Genomic DNA, 20,859 nt, shown 5'->3' with positions numbered 1-20,859 from the left:
TTTGTGAATGTAAAAGCTCTAATCTAGTTATAATTTTGGGTATGTTTCCTTTCTGGCTAATAGAATCAATACTACTACACCCCCTATTTCATATTTCTTGTCTTTATAGTGCCCATAAATGTTCTTGAATTCTTAGAATGATAATGTTTGGATATTATGATGATGGATACAGTAGAAAACTCTAGGATAGGTTCTGAATATATCACTTATTCCATTCAAAAGATGTAGTTCTATATCCTTTTTGTTGCAAATCCTTATTTGTACACCACATATGGGGAGGGCATGCATTTGCCGTGTGTGTGTGTGTGTACATTTCTGTTGAATGTTTAAAACTGCTGTAACAAACTCAAGCCCATTTATGCTAGTTTACACAAGTCACTTTACAGTTTTTAAAACCTCGATTTTTAACAAAATGGAAAGTAGTGTAATAAGTTACCTTAGAATCTAGGGATAGGGCTGAAGGATAGAATATTTTCAATTGCAGTCACAAAGTCACTAACTTTCTATATTACTTTTGTCCTCTATAGCATCTTTAGGCTTAACAGAGTCAGATCTAATATTTCTGATCATATCTAAGTTCAGATTTGCAGCATTCCAATTTTTAAAATGTAAGAGATCATCTTGAGAAAAGTGAGTGCTCTGCACTCCAGTAGTCTGACAAGGGTGTGTGTGTGTGTGTGTTTTGTGACACTATCCTTTTACATAACACTAAAATGTAAAAAAGTAACACTGCCCAGATTTTAGGTCCTGAAAGGCCCTTAAGAGGCATGTCTATTCTCTCTCTTGAAACTCAGAAGTCAAAAATTTAATGTTTGCCTTTTTCTAACCAATTGCCAAGAAAGTTCATTCTTTCCCTAAAATTGCAAAGATCCAAATTAATATTTGTGAATCAGTCCTCTATTTATGATCACCATTAGACTCTAATTATCATCTTTGAAGGGATGGAACAGTGAAGCAAAGCTCGGGGTCTGGAGTAGACCTTTTTAATGATGTGTTTAGTATAATAGAGGCAAATAGATCGCTTCCATTCCTCAGGCCCAATTTTAGATCTGAAAGTTGGGATTTTCAAAAATGCCTAAGTGACTGAGGAGCACAAGTCACCCTAAAAATCAACAACAGTTATGTGCTTTTGAAAATTGCATCCTAAATATGGCTGAATTTTTGTTTCCTGAGAAATACATCAGTCAAAAAATCATTTTCATCTAAAATATATAATCACATTCCATACATCAGGGAAATTTTGTGCATTTTAACAAATCCTTACATTTTTTCTAAGCAAACACTGTAGCTGTGAAGATTTTCTTTTCCAAATGCTTTTTCTTTTCTAAACATATCCTTATCTCTAATTTATTATTCAGTAATATATTTATTAACTGTATATCATTCCTTTGGCAAAGTAAAGTGCATAGAAAGCTATTTGGGGATATTATGATACCATCTTGAGGCCTTAACCATATCGGGTCCTTCTTGTAATAGGCACTGCATGAACATACAACTAATGATCCTTCCTGCCACAAAGAGCTTACATTATAGAAAAATTAGCTTTTTTCACTTTCTAGAGTGGGAGTGTATTAGCTCCATGCTTTAATCCTTGGGAAACTGGCTAATTCAAATACAGTAATTATTTTAGAGTGATTTCCTTTGAGTTGGACAGAAGTTGCTAGTGTGCTGTGGCAGAAGGCAAGAGGTTTTCTGATTCTGAGAGCCTAGTTGGGAATTTTACATAGGAGTAAGCCAGTTTGTGAAAACTGGAAGACACTGTGGCATCTATCTCCCTGCCAGCCCTGATCCATCCCTGTAGAAACTGCTACAGAAATGCTCCTCTTTCTAAGGCTATGTCTACACTACAGCTGGGATCGATGCACTGATATCGATCCACCAGCGGTTGATTTAGCGGGTCTAGTGAAGACCCGCCAAATTGACAGCAGATTGCTCTCCAGTCGACCCCTGTACTCTACCCCCGACGAGAAGAGTAAGGTAAGTCGATGGGAGAGTTTCTCCTGTCGACCCCCCCCCCCCCCCCCGCAGTGTAGTAACTTGACCTAAGGTACGTCGAATCCAGCTATGTGAATAACATAGCTGGAGTTGCGTAGCATAGGTCGACTTACGAGGTAGTGTAGACATAGCCTAATAAATCAGGTATACCAATTACTCCAGTACACCTTAATCTCCTTAGAACCACAACCAGAGCAATTAACATTCTACAATGGAATCATCCTCATTCTTATCAAAACTAGTTGCATCAATTCTAAATATAGGTTGGCACATTATTTACTTAAATGGAGGCAGATGGGTTGTATCAGAATAGACAATTGCTGAAATTGTAGTGCTGGAAAGGTATTTCCACACTTTCTGGTAATCCCACAGATATAAAAAATATAGGAAAGCCATTATAAAAGGGGTGTTTGGTTATTTTAAAAAGACCTTAAACCTCAATTCATATTGTGGAAATGTGATGAATTTAGTACATGAGACCGATGTAAACTGGACCTTGTGCAGATTTTGTATGATTGCATTTGTAAGTAAAGAGCCAGGCTGTGATGTGGTAGAGAATCGTCTACTCCCTGACTATAGAAGAATGGCTACAAGAAATTTTCCAATGCCATTGCCTGGGGTGAAAAGTGAAACAATAGAATATGTTTCAGTTTGCACTTCTACTCTGCTTTTGATGGAACTACGTTAATGGACAAGTTGGCTTGATTCTTCTTTTCAGTGAAAGCTGACTGAACGAGATACTCTCTTCCTATCTTGTTCCTCTTACATTTCTATTCTGTCCCTATTGAGTGTTGGATTTGTTTTACTATTTTCCTTACAGATATGTCTAATAAAAGAAATTATTTAACATTATAAGCCATTCTGTGCACCGTTTTCTTTTTCTGGACATGTAATATGTTTTTTTCAAAAAGTAAAATTCCAATACTTTAAACTAGAAAAGAAATACAGTTAAGTCTAAGCTGGTTCAGTTTAAACTGCTTGAGCATATGCAATCACTCTCCTACAGACAGGAATCACTCTCCTACAAACATTGCTTTATAGCTGAACAAAAGCTAGTTCTAATGGACATACTGTATTACTAAAAAATTAAATCTAGGTATTTATAAAACACGTGTGCATGACATCGACAGCTGAAATCATGCCCCTGGCCCTGTAGAGTTTACGTTCTGAGATCATCTAATTTTCTACAATAAAACACCTTATTCAAGTCCTGATTTCAAAAATAGAGATTCTGATGGCCAAATAAACAAATTGCATCAAACTTATAGGCAATTCTGCCTCCACTGAGGAGTTTTTATAATTTCTGCTTTTTCGGTACCTGAGAGCTATTTTTCAAACAGGAAAGAATATGCTCCACATGTTAAATCCATATCATTTTGGCTGCTAGCATTTTTCCATCTTCACAGCTAAATTAATGCTACGGAGAGTTAAAGAAATAGTCTACAGCAGCCTTGGGCAGTTAAAGCTGCTCAGTAGAGCAAATCTCTCTTTAGATTACATTTCCTACACCTTATCTTTTAAAGTTGATTATGTAGTTCTTAGTTGTTTTCCCTCTTAGTGGGAGTCTACTTCAGTTGATATGTATAGCTCTTCCAAAGACCCTTGAACTTCTACATACACTCCAATCCCAGAAAAACACCAGTTAACAAATAGGTAGGGAAGTTGAGATAGGCCACTTGGCCTCTTTCTGTCCAAACATGTTACTGTTCTTGAAATAGCATAATAAATCATCTTGATATTGTTTCATTGTGTCAATGTCACAAGTGTTCATTGCCTTCAAATGTAGACTTCAAATCCTTATACATTGTTCCTACTTTCAACTAATCAATCACTCTACATGAAAGTTTTATTTAAATTTAAATCTCTAATTTCTGGTATCACCTACCTTCCTCTACTCTGTCAGTTACAGCAGCTTTGATGCCTTGTCTTCTCATTAACGTCTGTCTCTTTTTTTTCCATAGCAACAAGATGTGTGAGGTAGTATCTTTTATTGGACTAACTTCTATTGGTGAGAGAGACCAGCTTTTGAGCTCTACAGAGCTCAAGTCTTTTTTTTTTTTTTTTCTTCATGCCACTTCACTCCAGCTGGAATAGCTTTACTGAGGTGGGCTATATAGCCATTCTCATTTAAATCTGTACGGAAGACCTGTTTCTACCTGGTCACCAAGAATAGAGTGCACAGGACCCCCTAACAACCCCTGAACCATACAGGGCTACAAACTAATAGCACCTCCCCTAAGAGCCTTTGAAAATACTCACCTAGAGCAACAACTCTAGCGATGATATAGCAGGCCTCAGCGAGCCACCTGTAGGGCTGCGTTGGCCATGAAATGTAGAACTGGTAAGTGGGTTTCATTACAAACAAAAGTCAGACCAGGCTTCTCAAAAGATGTGCTGGAGCTGGGCTGCTCCAGCTGCCCCTGTTGCTCCATCACGTTGTATGGGTGGACTGAAGATTTCAGCTGAATATAGAGCTTTGAAGTCGGGGGAGATGTTTGAACTTTCGGTGTCAGAACTTGTTCAGCGGAGTGGAACCTCCGCACCCCGCCTGTTTTCGCTGCCTGACGTTAAAACCCCCCAAAACTCAGTCAATGGCTATAAGGCCAGGGCATGGTCATCCCTGTGGGGGTGTTTTGTTTAGCAACAGACTAGATCTGCCATTGTTCTCCTCCCCTGTTTCACAGCCGAAAGCTGCCTCCCCCTCTCCCCTCCAAATGTCCCTAGGGGGAGGAGGAGCATCCCTAGGCGGACCCCGGGAGCTGCGTTTTCCCCACGCCTGCGCCTCAGTAGGGTCACCAGCCCCCTTCTCTCCTTCCTGCGCCGCTGCTGCGGGCAGCGCGGGGCCGAGGCGGTGCAGCCGGGCTGTGGCGCGTTCTCGCGACACTTCCTGCCGAGCGGAGCCGCTGATTGCGGGGGCAGCGCCCAGCGTGGCGGCGCCTGGGGCGGGGGAGACCCAGCTCCGGCTTCACACTTGCTCTGCTGCACACGCGGAGCCCAAAACGGGGAGTCGCCGCCCATAAGCAACCGCCCGCCGAGCCTGCACCCTGAGCCTGCCTGACCCCAGCGCAGGCAGCAGCGGGGACCCAGGTTCTTTGCGGAAACTGCGTCTCTCCCCCCTCCCCCCCGTCCTATTTCTGCGGTTTGGATGCCGATGAGAGTGGAGGAGCCGCTAGCGAGAAGCAGCACCACGCAGCCCGGCTGCAGCGGGCGCTGAGAGGGCGGGCGACTGCCTCAGTCAGCAGCCTCCGCTCCGCTCGGCTCCCACCCCCGACCAGTGGCTTTAACTCGCTCCCGTCCCCGCGGCTTGTCCCGCCGTCTCAAACTTTCAGCCTGTCCCCGCTGCCGGGCAGAGCCCGGCTCCACATCCATGGGTGAGTGTGAGCTCGGAGTGCTGCGAGGGGCGCTCAGGCTGCGTTTCCTTCTCGCAGGACGAGCCGGGGGCTGGGTGGGTGGTTGGCCGGTGTGGGGTAGAGAGCAGGAGGCTGCTGTCTCCCGCCGTGCTGGAGGCTCTCCGGCTTCCCCGGCTGCCTCTCCTCTGCCCCTTTGGCTCACGCGCTCGCTAATTGTTTTCCCGGGTGAGGCGGAGTGACAGGGTGACGGTGGCTGTGCAGCCCCGGGGCTGGGGCGGCGAGGAGAGGGGAAGGGATGGGGGGACCCATCCCCTGGGGGCGGATGGGGATCGCGAGCTGGGTTGACACGTTTGCGATTCCCCGGCTAATCAGCCGGCTTGTGGTTGCTGCGGGAGCCGCCGTTGTGCTGCCGGCAAGGGGGCGAAATGCAGGCTCGAGGGGCTAAAGTGTGAGAGAGAACAGACCCGGGGGGCCCTGGACGCGCAGGCTGCACTTTTCCTGCCGAGGTGCTCGAGCAGCCGAGCTGATGAGTGCAGCGGCTGCTGCCTTCTTGCGAGACAGGAAATCTGAGAGGCCTGCTCGAGGTTTGACATGTCCCAGGTTGGGCGGGCGGGCGGGGGCCGCTCAGGCGCCAGGCGTTGCTTTCGCTGCCCCACGTTGCAGCCCCGGAGCGGAGAGCCGAGCAGCCCCGCCAGGCTGTTCCCAGGGTCGGTTCTGCAACCCGCTGCGCGCTCTCCCTCCGCAGCCTGCCTCGTTAACCCTCCGAGCAGCTCGCGCTGCAGGGGCGGCTCGCGTGGATTTTGGGAAGAGGCTGCGTCTGGTTTGCGAGTCCTAGTGCATCCAGCCAGGCGCACGCTGTCCGGGAAGGAGACCGGCGCACGGCTGCCGTGGGGTGGGCTCAGTACCTGGGGCTAGCGAGGAGCGCGGCAGCTGGTGGAAGGCGAGACTTAATCATGCTGCTCAGTTTGTAGGTGTTAGGAAGAGCCTCCCCCGGGTGGGGGTTGCTCGGAGGCTCCCCTGCTGTGCCCGTAGAGCCCGGGGGTGAATTGTCCTATTATGCTGAGCGTGGAGCTGAAGAGAGGCGGGGGCGACAGCAGTGCCAGGCTCTGGCTGGCTTAGAGGCGCACACATGGGCCAAGCCTGCTCGCTCCTGAGCAGGGCCAAACTCTGTTGCATCCATCCAATCTGTTTAGCGCTCTGTGTGTGTGTGTGTCACACATACACGTTTGTAGATTGGGGAGGAATAAGTGAAAGAAGGCAACAAAGGAGAACCTGTGCCATGGTGTTTTATAGACTCTCGGTGTGTGCGCACAAACTCTTGCATGTGTGGTTGGGCTAGGATCAGCGGTTTTAACTAGGCTTGGGGAAGTGGCTAAGTGTACTTTAAAAGCTAGTTTTTAAGTTTTCTCTCATATATTGCCACCCCATTTTGTGTACAGTGAAGGCAAAGAGCAGATAGGATGGTGTCAACATTAGCGCTCCTTTTGAGGTGTCTGTATCCTGTCAATTACAGTGAGCAGATACAGTTGCTTACATGTGCAGGCATAACCCAGATTTCTGTATCTATAGTGATATTTGGTAATTTGTTTGAAAATCAACAAATCACTACTGCTACTTGATACTTATGTAAGTATATGCTACATATACTTATGTATATGAAAATATACACAATTACTGTAATGCACAAAGATACACAAGATTAAGCACCAGCTTTTTGCTGTTGAACTTCAGTTAGTCCTGCAGTCCAAAATGAAGTGTATGAAGTCGTGGGAACAGATTCAGTTGCTTTGATCTGAGCTCAGTTGCTGGTTGACAGTAGGCCAACATCCCAAAACACCTCACTTCATTGGTGCATTTTAGAAGACTATGTAGGATTAGATCATTGCTGTTAATGTACAGAGAGTGTTCATCTCCATTTCTGTATTCAGTGGTAAAGGGTTGCACTCCCCAATCTGCAATATAATTTTAATATGGTGCTGTAATTGAGATTTTTTTAAAAAGAATGGATAAGCAGAGCTGCATCTTGGGTGTAATGTCCATCCCTGCAATGTAATAAATGAATCTGGACAAAAATATGTAACAAGAAATTAAGCACACACTTTTTTTTTTTTTTAATTAGATGGCTGTAATCAAATCCCATGCTTCAGGGCTTCAGCTAGCCATCTGCAGGGGCCAGGGAGAGTTTCCATCCCTGTCCCCCATGTAGAATTGATGTATTCCTCTGAAGCATTAGAGATTGGCCAGGGAGGAAGCCGGGACACCCAGTGGGGTGGATTCATGCTCTGAGGAGATACACCATAGATAATAGAATATCAGGGTTGGAAGGGACCTCAGGAGGTCATCTAGTCCAACCCCCTGCTCAAAGCAGGACCAATCCCCAGACAGATTTTTTTCCCCAGATCCCTAAATGGCCCCCTCAAGGATTGAACTCACAACCCTGGTTTTAGCAGGCCAATGCTCAAACCAGCCAGGCATCAATAAGAGGATTCTGTGTATCTTGCTCACATGCTCAGGGTCTTACTGATTTCCCATCCCCAAATCTGGCAGGAATTTTTCTCCAGGTCAGATTGGCGAGACATTGAGAGGTTTGGGTTTTTTGGCCTTCCTCTGCAATATGGGGTGTGGCTCGCCTGCTGGGCTCATCTGGGAATAGCTCGGAAACCTTTTTTTTCTGTTCTTATTCAGTTTTTCAGTATAGTTTATTCTTTGCCATGTCTCTATTATGATAAAAAGTTAACTGCCACAGGACACTACTATCAGTCTTGCTTAGACCCCAGTGTTTTACTCAGCCACTTGTCAAAAAAGGTATGTGTCGTTCATATCTGAGACCAAGCTGTGGTGAATAAGGATAAGCTCTTTCTCTGATGTAAAATATTTGGCCTTCCCTTTTTGTGCATGCCCACGCAGGAGGTTAAAAGAAGTGATAAGGCAACATGATGTAACTTTCCTTTGAGCCATAGATTGTGATCTACAAGCCAGTCTGAAATTAAGGGAAACTGTTTTTTCTGATGAGTTTTCTGCCCGTCCATGATGGTTTGTTCATACATTTGTTTGTACCTGTGCGCGCTCTGTCATATCTCATTTTGGTCATTCATATTACTAATAGTTCCTTTCTGAACTCACAGTAACTCATTCAGACTTCTCTTTCCCCTGGCCAAAAAGATTGGAGATATTTTGCAGTTCTGGCAATATCTTTACTTTTAATTTTATGAGTACGACTTAAAAAACAGAAACAAACTATATAGGGAAGCACAGGTATTGACAGAGATTGAAGGTGAATTTTTTTATGTATTTGTCACAGATTCAAGATGAAAATGTGAGTTTTAAAAATTAACTTGACAATTTAAAGATTTTCTACATATACGAAAGAATAGATAAGCTCCATCATTCAGAAGATGGCTTTGCACTTAGTGAAAATGTAGATATGGTAGAACCTCAGAGTTACGAACATCTCGGCAATGGATGTTGTTCGTAACTCTGAAATGTTCATAACTGAACAAAATGCTATGGTGGTTCTTTCAAAAGTTTATGACTGAACATTGACTTCATACAGCTTTGAAACTTTACTATGCAGAAGAAAAATGCTGCTTTTAACCATCTTAATTTAAATGAAACAAGCACAGAAACAGTTTCCTTTACCTTGTCAAATCTTATTTTTAAACTTCCCTTTATTTTTTTAGTAGTTTACATTTAACACAGTACTGTACTAGATTTTCTTTTTTCTTTTTTTTGGTCTCTGCTGCTGCCTGATTGTGTACTTCCGGTTCCAAACGAGGTGTGTGGTTGACTGGTCAGTTCGTAACTCTGATGTTTGTAACTCTGAAGTTCTACTGTATTTATATATGAATACATAAAATCCTAGGCTGTGAATCTTGTCTGTCAATTATTAAAAACAAACCTGAGTCTGACACTATGTTTTTTTGAAAATCTGTGTATGATAGACGCCATCTTACATCCCTCTCGAATCTGTCCCATGCTGGGCTCCTTATTGTATGTATATGCTCCATTAAAGAGCATATACCTCCCCAACACTTCCCGCCCCCCCCCCTCCCCCCCGCCCCGCACACATTAAAAGAATGTTAAGGTCATAAAGTGAAGTGCTGAAAAGTTAGGAAATGACACAATTAAGGTTCTTCAAGTGATAGTACATGTCCATTCCAGTTTTAGGTATGTGCTCACTCAGTGCACCGAAGCTATGGAAAAAAAATCTCCGTCAGCACCCCTCAGGGTGGTGCATGCACTCTCCACATGCTCATGCTGATAGCCAATGATATGAAGAGGTGGGGCTGCCCTCAACCCTCCCTCAGTTCCTTCTCCCCACCTGTGGTGGATAGACAGAGCCTGTATGCCTCATCATTCTCTAAAAAAAATGTAAATAATTAGATTAGTAGTTAGTGTTAGTTTACATGTATTTTTATATTTGTTTATTTTTGCATATTTGGATTTAATAGTGTCATCGACACCCAGTAGTGGGGCATGCCCAAGTTCCGAAGGTTTAAGTATTGTCTGGCTGTAATAAGCCAGCCAGGGCACTGGGTCAAGGGCTGGACCATGCGGCTTGGCCCCGCTCCAGCCGGGGCGCAGGGTCAGGGCCACACCACACGGCTCCCAGAAGCCGCGGCATGGCCCTGCTCCGGCTCCTAGGCGCTCTAATGCCCCCCTCCGGCGCTCCAATGGGAGCTGCCTGCGGATGGGGCAGTGTGCAGACCCGCCTGGCCGCGCCTCCACGTAGGAGCCAGAGAAGGGACATGCCTGCGCCCCCTGAGCCTCTCCGCAGGCCCCAACCCCCTGCCCCAGCCCTGATCCCCCCTCACTCTCCAAACCCCTCGATCCCAGCCCGGATCACCCTCCTGAACCCCAAACCTCTCATCCCCAGCCCCACCCTAGAACCTGCACCCTTTCCGCACCCCTGCCCCAGCCCTGATCTCTCTCCCACCCTCCGAACCCCTCGGTCCCAGCCCAGAGCACCCTGCTAAACCCCAAACTCCCCAGCCCCACCCCAGAACCTGCATCCCCAACTAGAGCCCTCACCCCTTCCTGCATTCCATCCCCAATTTTGTGAGCATTCATGGCCCGCCATACAATTTCTATTCCCCAATGTGGTCCTCAGGCCAAAAAGTTTGCCCACCCCTGCTGTAGGGGACCGGCTCTGGCGCCCTCTGGAGTGGCATGCACATGCTGCAGTATAAAGGACGCCACTGGTTTCCCTCCACCCTCAGTTCCTTCTTGCCACCAGTGACGGTGCTGAAATGTCTGCTGCTTCAGCTAGCTTTTTCGCTTCTTTCAGTGTTACAAACTTTTCTTGTAAAATAGTTAATAGTTATTCCATAGCGTGTTAGTGTATTTTACTTGGTGAGTCACGAACAGGACTCAGCCTAGGGACTGGACATGCCCCAGTCCCCAGGCTTTAAGCCCTGCGATTGCTGCAAAAAAAAACAACAATGCCCATCAGCAATCCGCATAACAGTTGTCTAAGGTGTCTGGGCGAGTCGCATATAAGCGACAAGTGCTGTAACTACAAGTCCTTCAAACCTCAGACTAAGAAAGAGAGAGACATCTGTTTCAAGCGCTCCTAATGGAGCCAGCTCTAACTCCGGCACCAGAGCAGTTGAGGTCTGACTCTGCCCCGAGCACTGCAGCATTGGTGCGGAGTGCCCCACCAGCACCGTCGACGGACCGGCACTGATCCCCATCCCCAGCACCTGCCAAGTGGCACAAAAGAAGACCGGGAGAGGACGATCTCCTACATCCCGCAAGGGGAAGGAGAGTGCAGGAGGGGAGCCAAGGCCCGAGGAGGGTGGCTTGGTACCTCCAACCAGGAGTACCCTGCGTCTGAGGCATTGGTGAACACCATAAAACATTTGTCAAAGTCTGGGTTTACCAGCACCGGGGCCTTGACCGGATCTTCCTTCAGTGCACAGAGAGCCCTCTGGCACTGCCTGGTCCAGATCACCTTGTCTGGCCTACCCTTATCATATAGCTCAGTGATGGGGGCTGACAGGGAGCTAAAGTGGGACAGAAACCTCCAGTAGTGCCCAACCATCCCAATAAAGGCCTGGATCTGTTTTAGTCTGGGGAGTGGGCCAATCTCTGATCACATCCACCTTGGCTGGTTCTGGCTTTAAGCAACCGCTCCCTGCCTTGTGGCCCATGTACAGCACCTCTGCCATCCCCACCTTGCACTTCCCAGCATTTATAGTCTAGTCTTGCCTCCCAGAGGCGACCCTGCCCCCTGTTCACCTGGGACACATGTTCCTCCCCAGTCTGGCTAAAGACACACATCATCAATATAGGCTAGGGTAAAATTCTCCATTCCCCTCAGTAACTGATTCCCCAGATGCTGGCGGGTGACCGGTGCCTCCTTAAGGCTGAAAGGTAGGACCAGGAATTCATATAGCCCCAAAGGGGTGACAAAAGCAAGTTTTAACCTGGCATCTGGATCCATAGGCACATGCCGGTAGCCTTTGGTGAGATTCTTGGTAGTGAAGTATCGAGTCGCGCCCTTCCCCCCGCCCCAAACTTGTCTAGGATCTCATCAGGCCTAGGCATGGGGCAGGCACCAGACACGGTGATGGCACTGAGCTTCTGATAGTCCACACAGAATTGGATCCACCCGTCTTTCTTGGGGACCAGCACCACGGGTGAGGCTCAGTGGCTGGTGGATGGCTGGATCACCTGTAAAACCAGCATGTCTCTGACCTCCCTCTCCAGGGCCTGGGCTGTTTTCCCACTGACTCTGAATGGGGGACACCTGACAAGATGGGTGTCTCCTGTCCCCACCCAGTGAACAGCCAAGTTAGTAAGCCCAGGCTGTCTGGAGAACAGCTGCTGGTAGGAACGCAGCACCGCTCTGATCTCTGCCTGTCGGACAGTGATTAGCTGGGCAGAGAAGAGAATTGATTCCAGCCAGAGGCCAGCTCCTGTCTCAGGGAAGAGATCCACCAGAGGATTGTCCCCCTTCTCCTCCCACTGCCCACTCTCAGCCAGTACCAGCCTCTCCCTGTCACAGTATGGATTTATCATGTTGACATGGTACCCTCGGTGGCTCAGGTTGGACAGTTCCACCACATATTTCACCCCATTCAGCTGTGTGATGACCTTAAAGGGCCTGTCCGAGGCAGCTTGTAGCTTATTCTTCCTTACTGGGATGAGAAACACCACCTGGTCCCCCTTCCCCCCCCCCCCCCCCCAGGCTCAGCAGTTGTATCAGACTTTCTGCTTCCCTTGGGCCCTGGCTAGGTTCTCCCTGGCCAGACTCATGAGCTCAGTGAGCTTTTCCCGTGAAGTCAATACATACTCCACCACTGATTCTCTGTCGGGAGAGGCCTTCCTCTCCCATTCGTCCCTCACCAAGTCCAGGGGTCCCCTCACTGTCTTCCCATACAGCAACTGCAAAGGAGAGAAGCCCATGGATTCCTGGGGCTCTTCCCTTTATGCGAATAGCAGGTGAGTTAAATACTTGTCCCAGTCCTGCAGATGCTGGCCCATGAAAATCTTCAGCTTTGTTTTCAGGGTTCCATTAAATCTCTCTACCAGCCCACTGGACTGAGGATGATATGCTGAGGCCCAGGTGTGCTGGACCCCACACTTCTCCCACAAGCACAGGAGCAGGACTGATATGAAATTGGACCCCGGGTCTGTAAGGAGCTCCCAGCAGGTGAGAATGGTCAACAGCTTATCTGCCACAGTGTCTGCCTCAATAGAGGACAGAGCCACTGCCTTTGGGTAACGGGTCGCAAAATCTACCCCCACCAGAATGTATTTCTTCTTTGCCCGGGTTGCCTTGCTGAGGGGCCCCACTATGTGCATGGCCACATTTTGAAAAGGCTCCTCTGATGGGCAGGCGTCTCAAGACTGCTTTCCCTTTGTCCCGGGCCTTCCCCACTGACTGGCAAGGGACCCAGGACCTGCAGTACTGCTGGATGTTATCAAAGACTGAGCCAGTAAAAGTTCTGTAGCAGCCTCTGCCTGGGGCACAGGATTCCCTGGTGTCCTGAGAAAGGCGCATTGCAGGCCAGGTACAGAAGCCTGTGGGCAGTACTTCTGGGGGACCACTAGCTGTCTTCTGATCCCCCATAGTTCCACTTCCCCTGGGGAAGCCCATTCCCAGTACAGGAATCTCTTCTACCACAGGAATCTTTCCCAGAAGCCTTCCACAAGGGGTTTTGCCAGCAAGTTCCCTCAGCTTCTCTAAGGAGGGGTCCTTCCGCAGCTCGGTCTGGAATTCAGCGGCGGGAGTGGGGAGTGAAACCAGTTCCCTCTCGCTGCCTGTGGTCACAGTCCCCCAGACTGGAATGCTGGGATTCGGGCTCTCTTGATGAAAAGCCACTATCTTCATCTTGGTCACCCTCTGACCAGGCATTTCTGTCACCAGCAGCGCCCTTTTAGCTGCTTCCCCCTTCACTGGGGCCTTCTGCACCTCTGGACAAGGCAGCCCTGGTTGGCAGCTGTCCTGCCCTGGCTGTGGTTCCCCACACTCAGCTGGGGTCTCCGATCCCCCCCGGGCTCAGCTTCGCCCCTGTTGTCCCAGTGAGGGCAGGCAGTGAGCCTGCTGCTTTGGTCACAACATCTTTAGAGACCGTGTGAGCCACCTCCCCCTGTGGGCAGGGGGCGAGAAGCATCTCTCTGTCCCACTCAGCTCCAGGGATCTGGATACAGACAGTCAGGGCACCTGAGCTTAGCAACTCCTCGTCCCTGTCAGCCAGGACATTTACACTGACCACTTCAGTCTTAGCCGATTGGTTCCCTGGATTCAAACTTGAATCCTTGGCCGTTACAGGAGCAGGGCCTGAATCCTGTCCCAAAGAGACACAGTCATGCCCCCATCATCCACATCAAAGCTGATATCTTGGGGAGCCCCAACTACTAGCCAGCCTGACCCCGTCTGCACAGGGATCTGGGCCATAGGCAGGGCAAGTGGCTTCATCCCTCGGACCTTCACCAAGGTCACACAGCCCTGCAGCATCTGGTGAGGCTGCACCACTCGGAGCCTGATGACAGTTCTCTCTGTCCCAGGATCTCACCACCCCAGGAATGTCTCCCCATTGTCCACCACCTTCCGCTCCCACTGGAGGTCTGAGGAGCCTGAGCCCAGGAGAGTACACACATATGCTGGGGCCAGGAGTGGGAGCCAGTCTGCCACCCCACCCATCTGGCTAAACAGCTCTGGCCTTGGGACCCAGAAAGGGGGCTAGACACCGGAGCCTTTCTGCAGGGTCAGCCAGGTTCCAATTGCCCACCTTCCCGAAAGCCGTGAGACAGGTATCTACATCTCCTCCCTCCTTAACCGGGGGCAGTAATTTAGTGTCGAAGTTCCCTGCTGAATTGGCAACCCGTGGTCCATCCCCATTCAGCCCTGGACGGGTCCCCTGCCTCTCAGCTCAGCCATCCCAGTTCATGCTGCCACTGTCCCTCCTGCTGTTCTGCCTCATGCCTACCCTGTCTCTCACGGTCCTCTGATCCTGGGTCAGGAACCAGCTCCTTAGAGCGATCATCCTCTTCCAACTGAGAAAGTAGCTGCACCTCGGTGAGCTTTCCAATGAGCAGCCCTCTCCATCTGCAAAGCTCTACAATGTGCTTTTTAAGGAGATGGTTATAGGTAAGGCTTTGTTTTAGTCACAGGTATTTTTAGTAAAAGTCACAGACAGATCACGGCCCGGAAACAAAAATTCACGGGCGAGTGACCTGTCCATGACTTTTACTAAAAATACCTACTGTGACTAAAACTTGGGCGAGGGTGTTCTGGGGGGGGCGGTCTGGGCGCGCTGCAGGTACTGGGGGAGGGGGTCGAGGTGACCCGGGACCCCTGCTGATGGAGAGGGGGGCCTCGGTGTGCGGCTGGGACTCCCGCTGATGCTGGGGGAGAAGAGGGCTGGGCTGCGGCATGTGGCCGAGACTCCTGCTGATACTGGGGGGCGGGGGGTTGGCGGGGCTCCCTACCCGGCTCCGCGTCCCTGCAGCTCCTAGGCCACAAGTGCTGACTGCTACAGCTCCCATTGGCTGGGAACCGCAGCCAATGGGAGCTGCGGGGGTGGGGCCTGCGGGCACTGGCAGCGCCCAGTGCGGAGACCCTCTCTGCTGCCTAGGAGCTGCAGGGGGGCTGCCCCCCCCAAGCTGCTGCCCCTAGCCCTGAGCCCCCTCCCGCACTCCCAAACTGCTGCTGCTGGCCTGGGGGCTGCCTGGCTCGGGCAGCCCCTGGGCCAGCACCAGCCGCTGCGGAGGTCATGGAAAGTCACGGAATCCATGACAGACTCACAGCCTTAGTTATAGGCCATCTCTTTGCTGTTCCCAAGTTGTCACAGGCTCACAGGCCTGTGCTCTCTCGGCTCCCCAAAGTCCCTGGGAGGAATTCCCTTCAGTGTGGCAGCCCTTCTCGGGGGTCACAATCTCTCTCAGGGGTTAAGCCGTAGGCTGCTCTACCTCCTGGAACCGCACCTCACTCAGCCTTCAGCACACCTGTCTCTCGCTAATCCCCCTTTGTTTTACTGCTCCCCAGTCACTTACTGCAGGATGCTCTGTCTAAAGGGTGCAGTTGGTACCACCCCTGCCACCAGTTGTCACGGAGTCACAGGGCTAATGCTCATAGGCGCCAGCTCCATGGGTGCTCCGGGGCTGGAGCACCCATGGGGAAAAATTAGTGGGTGCTCTGCACCCACCGGCAGCCAAGCTCCCCTCCCCGCTCCACCCCCCTGCCTCACTTCCTCCTCCTCCCAGCGCACCGCATCTCCGCTCCTCCCTTCCTTCCTCCCAGCACTTGCAGCAGCCAAACAGCTGTAGAAAGCTCTGGGAGGGACGGGGGAGGAAATGGAACGTGGCGCGCCCAGGGGAGGAGGCGGGGCCCGGGCAGGGGTTTGGGGAAGGAGTCGAATAGGGGCAGGGAAGGGGTGGAGTTGGGGCGGGGTCTTTGGAGAAGGGGTTGGAATAGGGGTGGGAGGGGGTTGGGCAGGGGTGGAGTTGGGGTGGGGCCAGGGGCAGAGGAGGGTCGAGCACTCACCAGCACCAGAAGAAATCGGCGCTAATGCTCGGGAAATGCTGCAAGTGAAGTCAATCAGGACTCTGGTTTAACATGCCTCCTCTCTTGGAGCTGTTGCCATGGCAAGCAGCCTACATGACTTTGGTCTTTCTGGGTCTGACCTCGGAGCATTCAGTACCCCTGTTCTCACCGTGCACTTCCCGCAACAAGTCTGCCTAAATGGGATGAAATCAAACAGCCCTGCACCCCAACTTCACAGTCATCCATGCCTCTCAGCCAGCGTGTAAAACAGAAGGGTTTATTAGTCAACAGGAACACAGCATAGAACACAGCTTGCTAGCATAGAAATTAGGAACATTCAGCAAAGTCCATCTTTGGGGGAGGGGAGCCCAGATCCAGAGCTTTGGGCTTCCCCCTGGGCCTCAAGGCAGCTGAGACTGACATGCTTCCAGCTCCCTGGCCCCTGTCTTGTTGCTCCTCCTCTGGTCTTTTGTCTCACTTCCTAGGCAAAGTGTCACCTGGTTGCATCCCCCTCCTGGTTCTCAGGTTATGAAGGGCAGCATTGCTTATGTGCAGGCAGCTGGAGCTGCCTCACCTGCCCCTGAGGTTCTCAGCAAAAGTCACACATCCTTATTCCCACCACCTAAGCACTGGTGTAATACACAGGAAACTGAGATACACACAGTATTCATGCAAAACAGTAAGACTCACATAGGTTCATGTACAACATAAGGAGGAAAACCTGACTTTGTCACAGTCCTATTAATGGGAAGTGTGAGCAACCTTAGCTACCTGCACCCCCTATAGTATTTTTATATTAAAAACTCCCATAACATTTTTTAATGCTTTGTCCGCTTCCTAATTTCTAGTACTGTTTTCTTCTTATCTAGAGCCCTGTCTTGCTTCCATTGAAGTCATTGTGAGATTGGTTGTTGACAAGTCCAGGTGAACTAGAGCTGTTCAAAAACATATTTTTAGTTGTTTGGTACAGTGCATTTGGTACACCACTTGTGAACTCCTTTCATTGCATGTGACATTTTCATAATTATATTAAGCATGGTGATGTATTAAAGGTTAAGTTCATAGATCTACTGGAAGTATTACACAAAAGCTGCAAAATAACTCGCTTCTCTTTCCTCCCAGAAGTCAGGAAATTACAAACCTTCTCACAAAAGCCTCTTCCAGGTTGCGTGCCTTCAAATTATATTTTACACAATACAAGACATACCTAGGAATTCTGAAGTTAAGATATAAAATTGTGCATTTTTAGCTAATCGTTTGGGACCACATACGTATTATTTTGAGAATGATTTCTAATTGCACAACTTTTTTTTAATGCCAGGATGTACCCTCCATGAGTATCGCTTCCCTTCTCCCTCCCTCCCCCACTGTTATCATAGGGTTGTGTATTAACTGTTGCTTCAAAGTCAGTAAGTGAGAAAGAAGAGGATAATTTGCAGATGTGCTGGGGGTAAAACAACTGTATTCTTACTGGTCCATATGCCTGACAAAGATGCATAGCTGTGAAATCATGGTGTGGTGGTTACTGTTCCATTTAGACCTTCCAGACATCATGAGGTGTCCTTCTCTATTCAGAATGGGAAGAAAAATTATGGCATAATTAAAATGGTTTTTCTCCTTTTTGCCAACAATAAACAACCTTCTCTTACTACCTCTTATTACCAGTGGTGATCGTATACTTCTTCCTATACTGTTCATGAAGTGTAAGATTACTGCTAACAATTATTATTTTAGAAGGCATTTAAACATTGCTCAAATTACTTATTTTGTAATAGTTATTTCTGGATTATTATCAAGAAGCTTTTTGACGAATATCTGAGTTAAGTAAGGTAACATTTCTAACAGTTGTGTGCCAGAATTCATATAGCAGATCATCATTGACCTTGTGGCTAATACATTGACTCTGACTGCCACTACTTAATGGGGGCCATGTGTAGGGAGGGGAAAGGAGGAGTTACAGTTGTATATAATAAGCAGCTGAACTTTCATTTCTCAAATGTTAAGGTGCATTTGTGCCCTGTTGGGTGTGGGGAGGGAGGGAGAAATTAGAGATAATTTCTATTGTCCCTATGGCAGTTTTTAGATCACTGTTTACTATATCATGGGTTTTTATAGAGATCCTATCACTGTGTGTCTAAAATTAGAGTACAAAAATCTGAACCAAGAACAGGTATTTTGGGGGGAACATGAAAGCAGGCTTTGTGCATTCCATACTGTTAATGTTCTATTAAAAAAAGCAATACAGTACCGGGTGGGGGGGGGAGTAGGGAAATCAGATAATTGCTTCAACTTGTGTGAAAGTAATTGGTGAGTGTCTGCTTCATATCCAGCGGGAAAAAGTTAAAGGTTTTAAATCTGTGAATGTGTGTGAGAGAATATACAATATTGCAGTTTGATAGTCATGACTTTTATTAGTAAATACAGTGTGTGTGTGTGTGTGTGTGTGTGTGTGTGTGTGTGTGTTCTCTTTCCTCCCTGTAAATGATAACAGATGGGGATCTGTGGAAGTTGAAGTCTTGGGGAATTCAAGTAGCAGTAGCTACATAAAGTCTGTAAGGCAAAACAAATATTGGTGTCTCAACTTTTCTTCCCTTCGAATCTGAGTTTGATTTGGTAAAAAAAAAAAAAATGCCCATGATGATGAAATACGATGGCCATGTATTTCTGACAAATAGTTTGTAAAGCAGTTCCTTTTCCACTGTGTCACTTAGAATTGTGCTTCTGTTAATATCTGTTTTAGGATTAGGAAATACATAGAACTTTTGATCAGAAATCACTGCTATGCTAAAATTCTTTTCTCTAGGTACAGGGAAGACATAAAATAGAAAACTGCTATTTCGTTTGAGAAATTATTCCTGGTCTCCACTTATCTATAATCTCAGTGTAGAAAACTGCATTTTGAGCTCTTCCCTTGAATTTTACTAGAAATATTTCAAATAAGAGAGAAAATGTTGGCATTTTTTTCTTTCCCTTTTGTTGTCTCCTTCTCATGCTGTCCTCCAGTGTGCACCAAATTTACTTCTTGTAGAGTAGTTTCAATGTTAGTTGCAATGTAGCTGCATCCAATTAGATTAGTCCTAGTATGTGTTGGATAAGCAACTCCCTTTGGAGCTGGTTCCTTTATTCCATGTAGAGAGATGTCAGTGGGAACTGGTTGCATGGTTTGCAAGTCAGGGCAGAATTAGGACCATAGATATATAATCAGCTTGTAGAGGCGACAAAATTCGTGTCTAGTTACTGTGGTGGTTCGCTATGATAGATGGAGCCTACTGTTCAAGTGGTTTGTTTTGTGTTTTGTTTTTGTTTGTCCTCTGTTTACTTGGAGTTCAGGAAATCTTGTTTACTAGTTTGTATGATGTTTCTTAACCACCAATGAAATACTGATATCTCAAAAGAATAAACCTGTACTTTCATTCACTGAAGGAGTTTGTAGTGGGCAGTGATTAGGACTTGTATTTTATATACCTTAAAAAAAATCCAAGTGAAAACTTCTACTGAACTTTTTATTTTAACTAGTAACTCTTTATTTTATACTGTATCCAGTTGCTAATGGCAGTATTATTCTTTTTGCATGCTTTACTCTATTTCCATATAGACAAACTTGTAAAATATTCAGATAAGTTTAACACAGGGGTCGGCAACGTTTGGCACGCGGCTCGCCAGGGTGAGCACCCTGGCGGGCCGGGCCAGTTTATTTACCTGCTGACGTGGCAGGTTCGGCCAATCGCGGCCCCCGCTGGCCGCGGTTCGCCGTCCCGGGCCAATGGGGGCGGCGAGAAGCCGTGGCCAGCACATCGCTCGCCTGCGCCGCTTCCCGCCACCCCCATTGGCCCAGGACGGTGAACCACGGCCAGCGGGGGTCGCGATCGGCCGAACCTGCCGCGTCAGCAGGTAAATAAACTGGCCCGGCCCACCAGGGTGCTTACCCTGGCGAGCCACGTGCCAAACGTTGCCGACCCCTGGTTTAACACAAAGTTCAAAATCTTCTCTTTTTGAACTAAATATACAGTGCAAAACCAACTTCCTGTGATTGCATAAACCATCAACTCCAGTTTGAGTCTAATGTGTAATCTAGTATGCAATTGCTGCTTCTGCTTTGCCACTGGCTAGGATCATTTAACACACTGATAACTTGACTGGATTTTTATCCATTAGGGACTTGTACAGTGGGGAATATTATTTATACTCAGGGCCTTGGAATGAATTAAACCACTGGCTTGTGGTAAACCTTTTGTCTTTTCATTTAATTTCTGTAAGTATTTTCCTCCTCATTTCCATTAGTCCTTTCTGTGGTGTTCATATTAGCTCTTAGTGAGTAGCTGGGACTTCAGCCCCTGTGAGCATAATGGAAATAGACTTTATAGAAATCTTAATTATTATTTATTAAATGGGTTTCATCCTGAGGTTTTAAAGTAACTTTATCAAGATGAAAACTTTAAAAGATAAGCTGTTTGACTTGTGCCCTAGTTTCTAAATGTAAGCAGAGTCAGGATGAGCTCTACCCTGACATCTGGTGGTGAA

At 47.8% G+C, this 20,859-nt stretch overlaps 1 protein-coding gene across 4 annotated transcripts in view; it reads left to right on the top strand.

The window, feature by feature from the left end:
* Positions 1-4,895: 4,895 nt before the first annotated feature.
* The window catches only part of LOC112108242 (SH3 domain-containing kinase-binding protein 1), a 379,159-nt gene continuing 363,195 nt past the window's right edge, over positions 4,896-20,859 (top strand). For 2 of the 4 annotated variants that reach the window (XM_026648747.2, XM_026648750.1), the window contains exon 1: positions 4,899-5,366. In XM_026648747.2, coding sequence (XP_026504532.1) covers positions 5,363-5,366 — 4 coding nt within the window. In that variant the 5' untranslated portion in view covers positions 4,899-5,362. Of the gene's footprint in view, positions 5,367-5,835; positions 5,930-20,859 lie in introns of those variants that run through there. The other 2 variants (XM_026648752.2, XM_029910794.1) reach the window with 2 other exon arrangements.

The sequence above is a fragment of the Terrapene carolina genome, unplaced genomic scaffold, assembly GCF_002925995.2.
Source record: "Terrapene carolina triunguis isolate 2854851 unplaced genomic scaffold, T_m_triunguis-2.0 Scaffold22, whole genome shotgun sequence".
Classification (NCBI taxonomy): Eukaryota; Metazoa; Chordata; order Testudines; family Emydidae; genus Terrapene; species Terrapene triunguis.
Note: the sequence above shows the minus strand (reverse complement) of the source record. Positions and strands in the feature narration are given on the sequence as shown.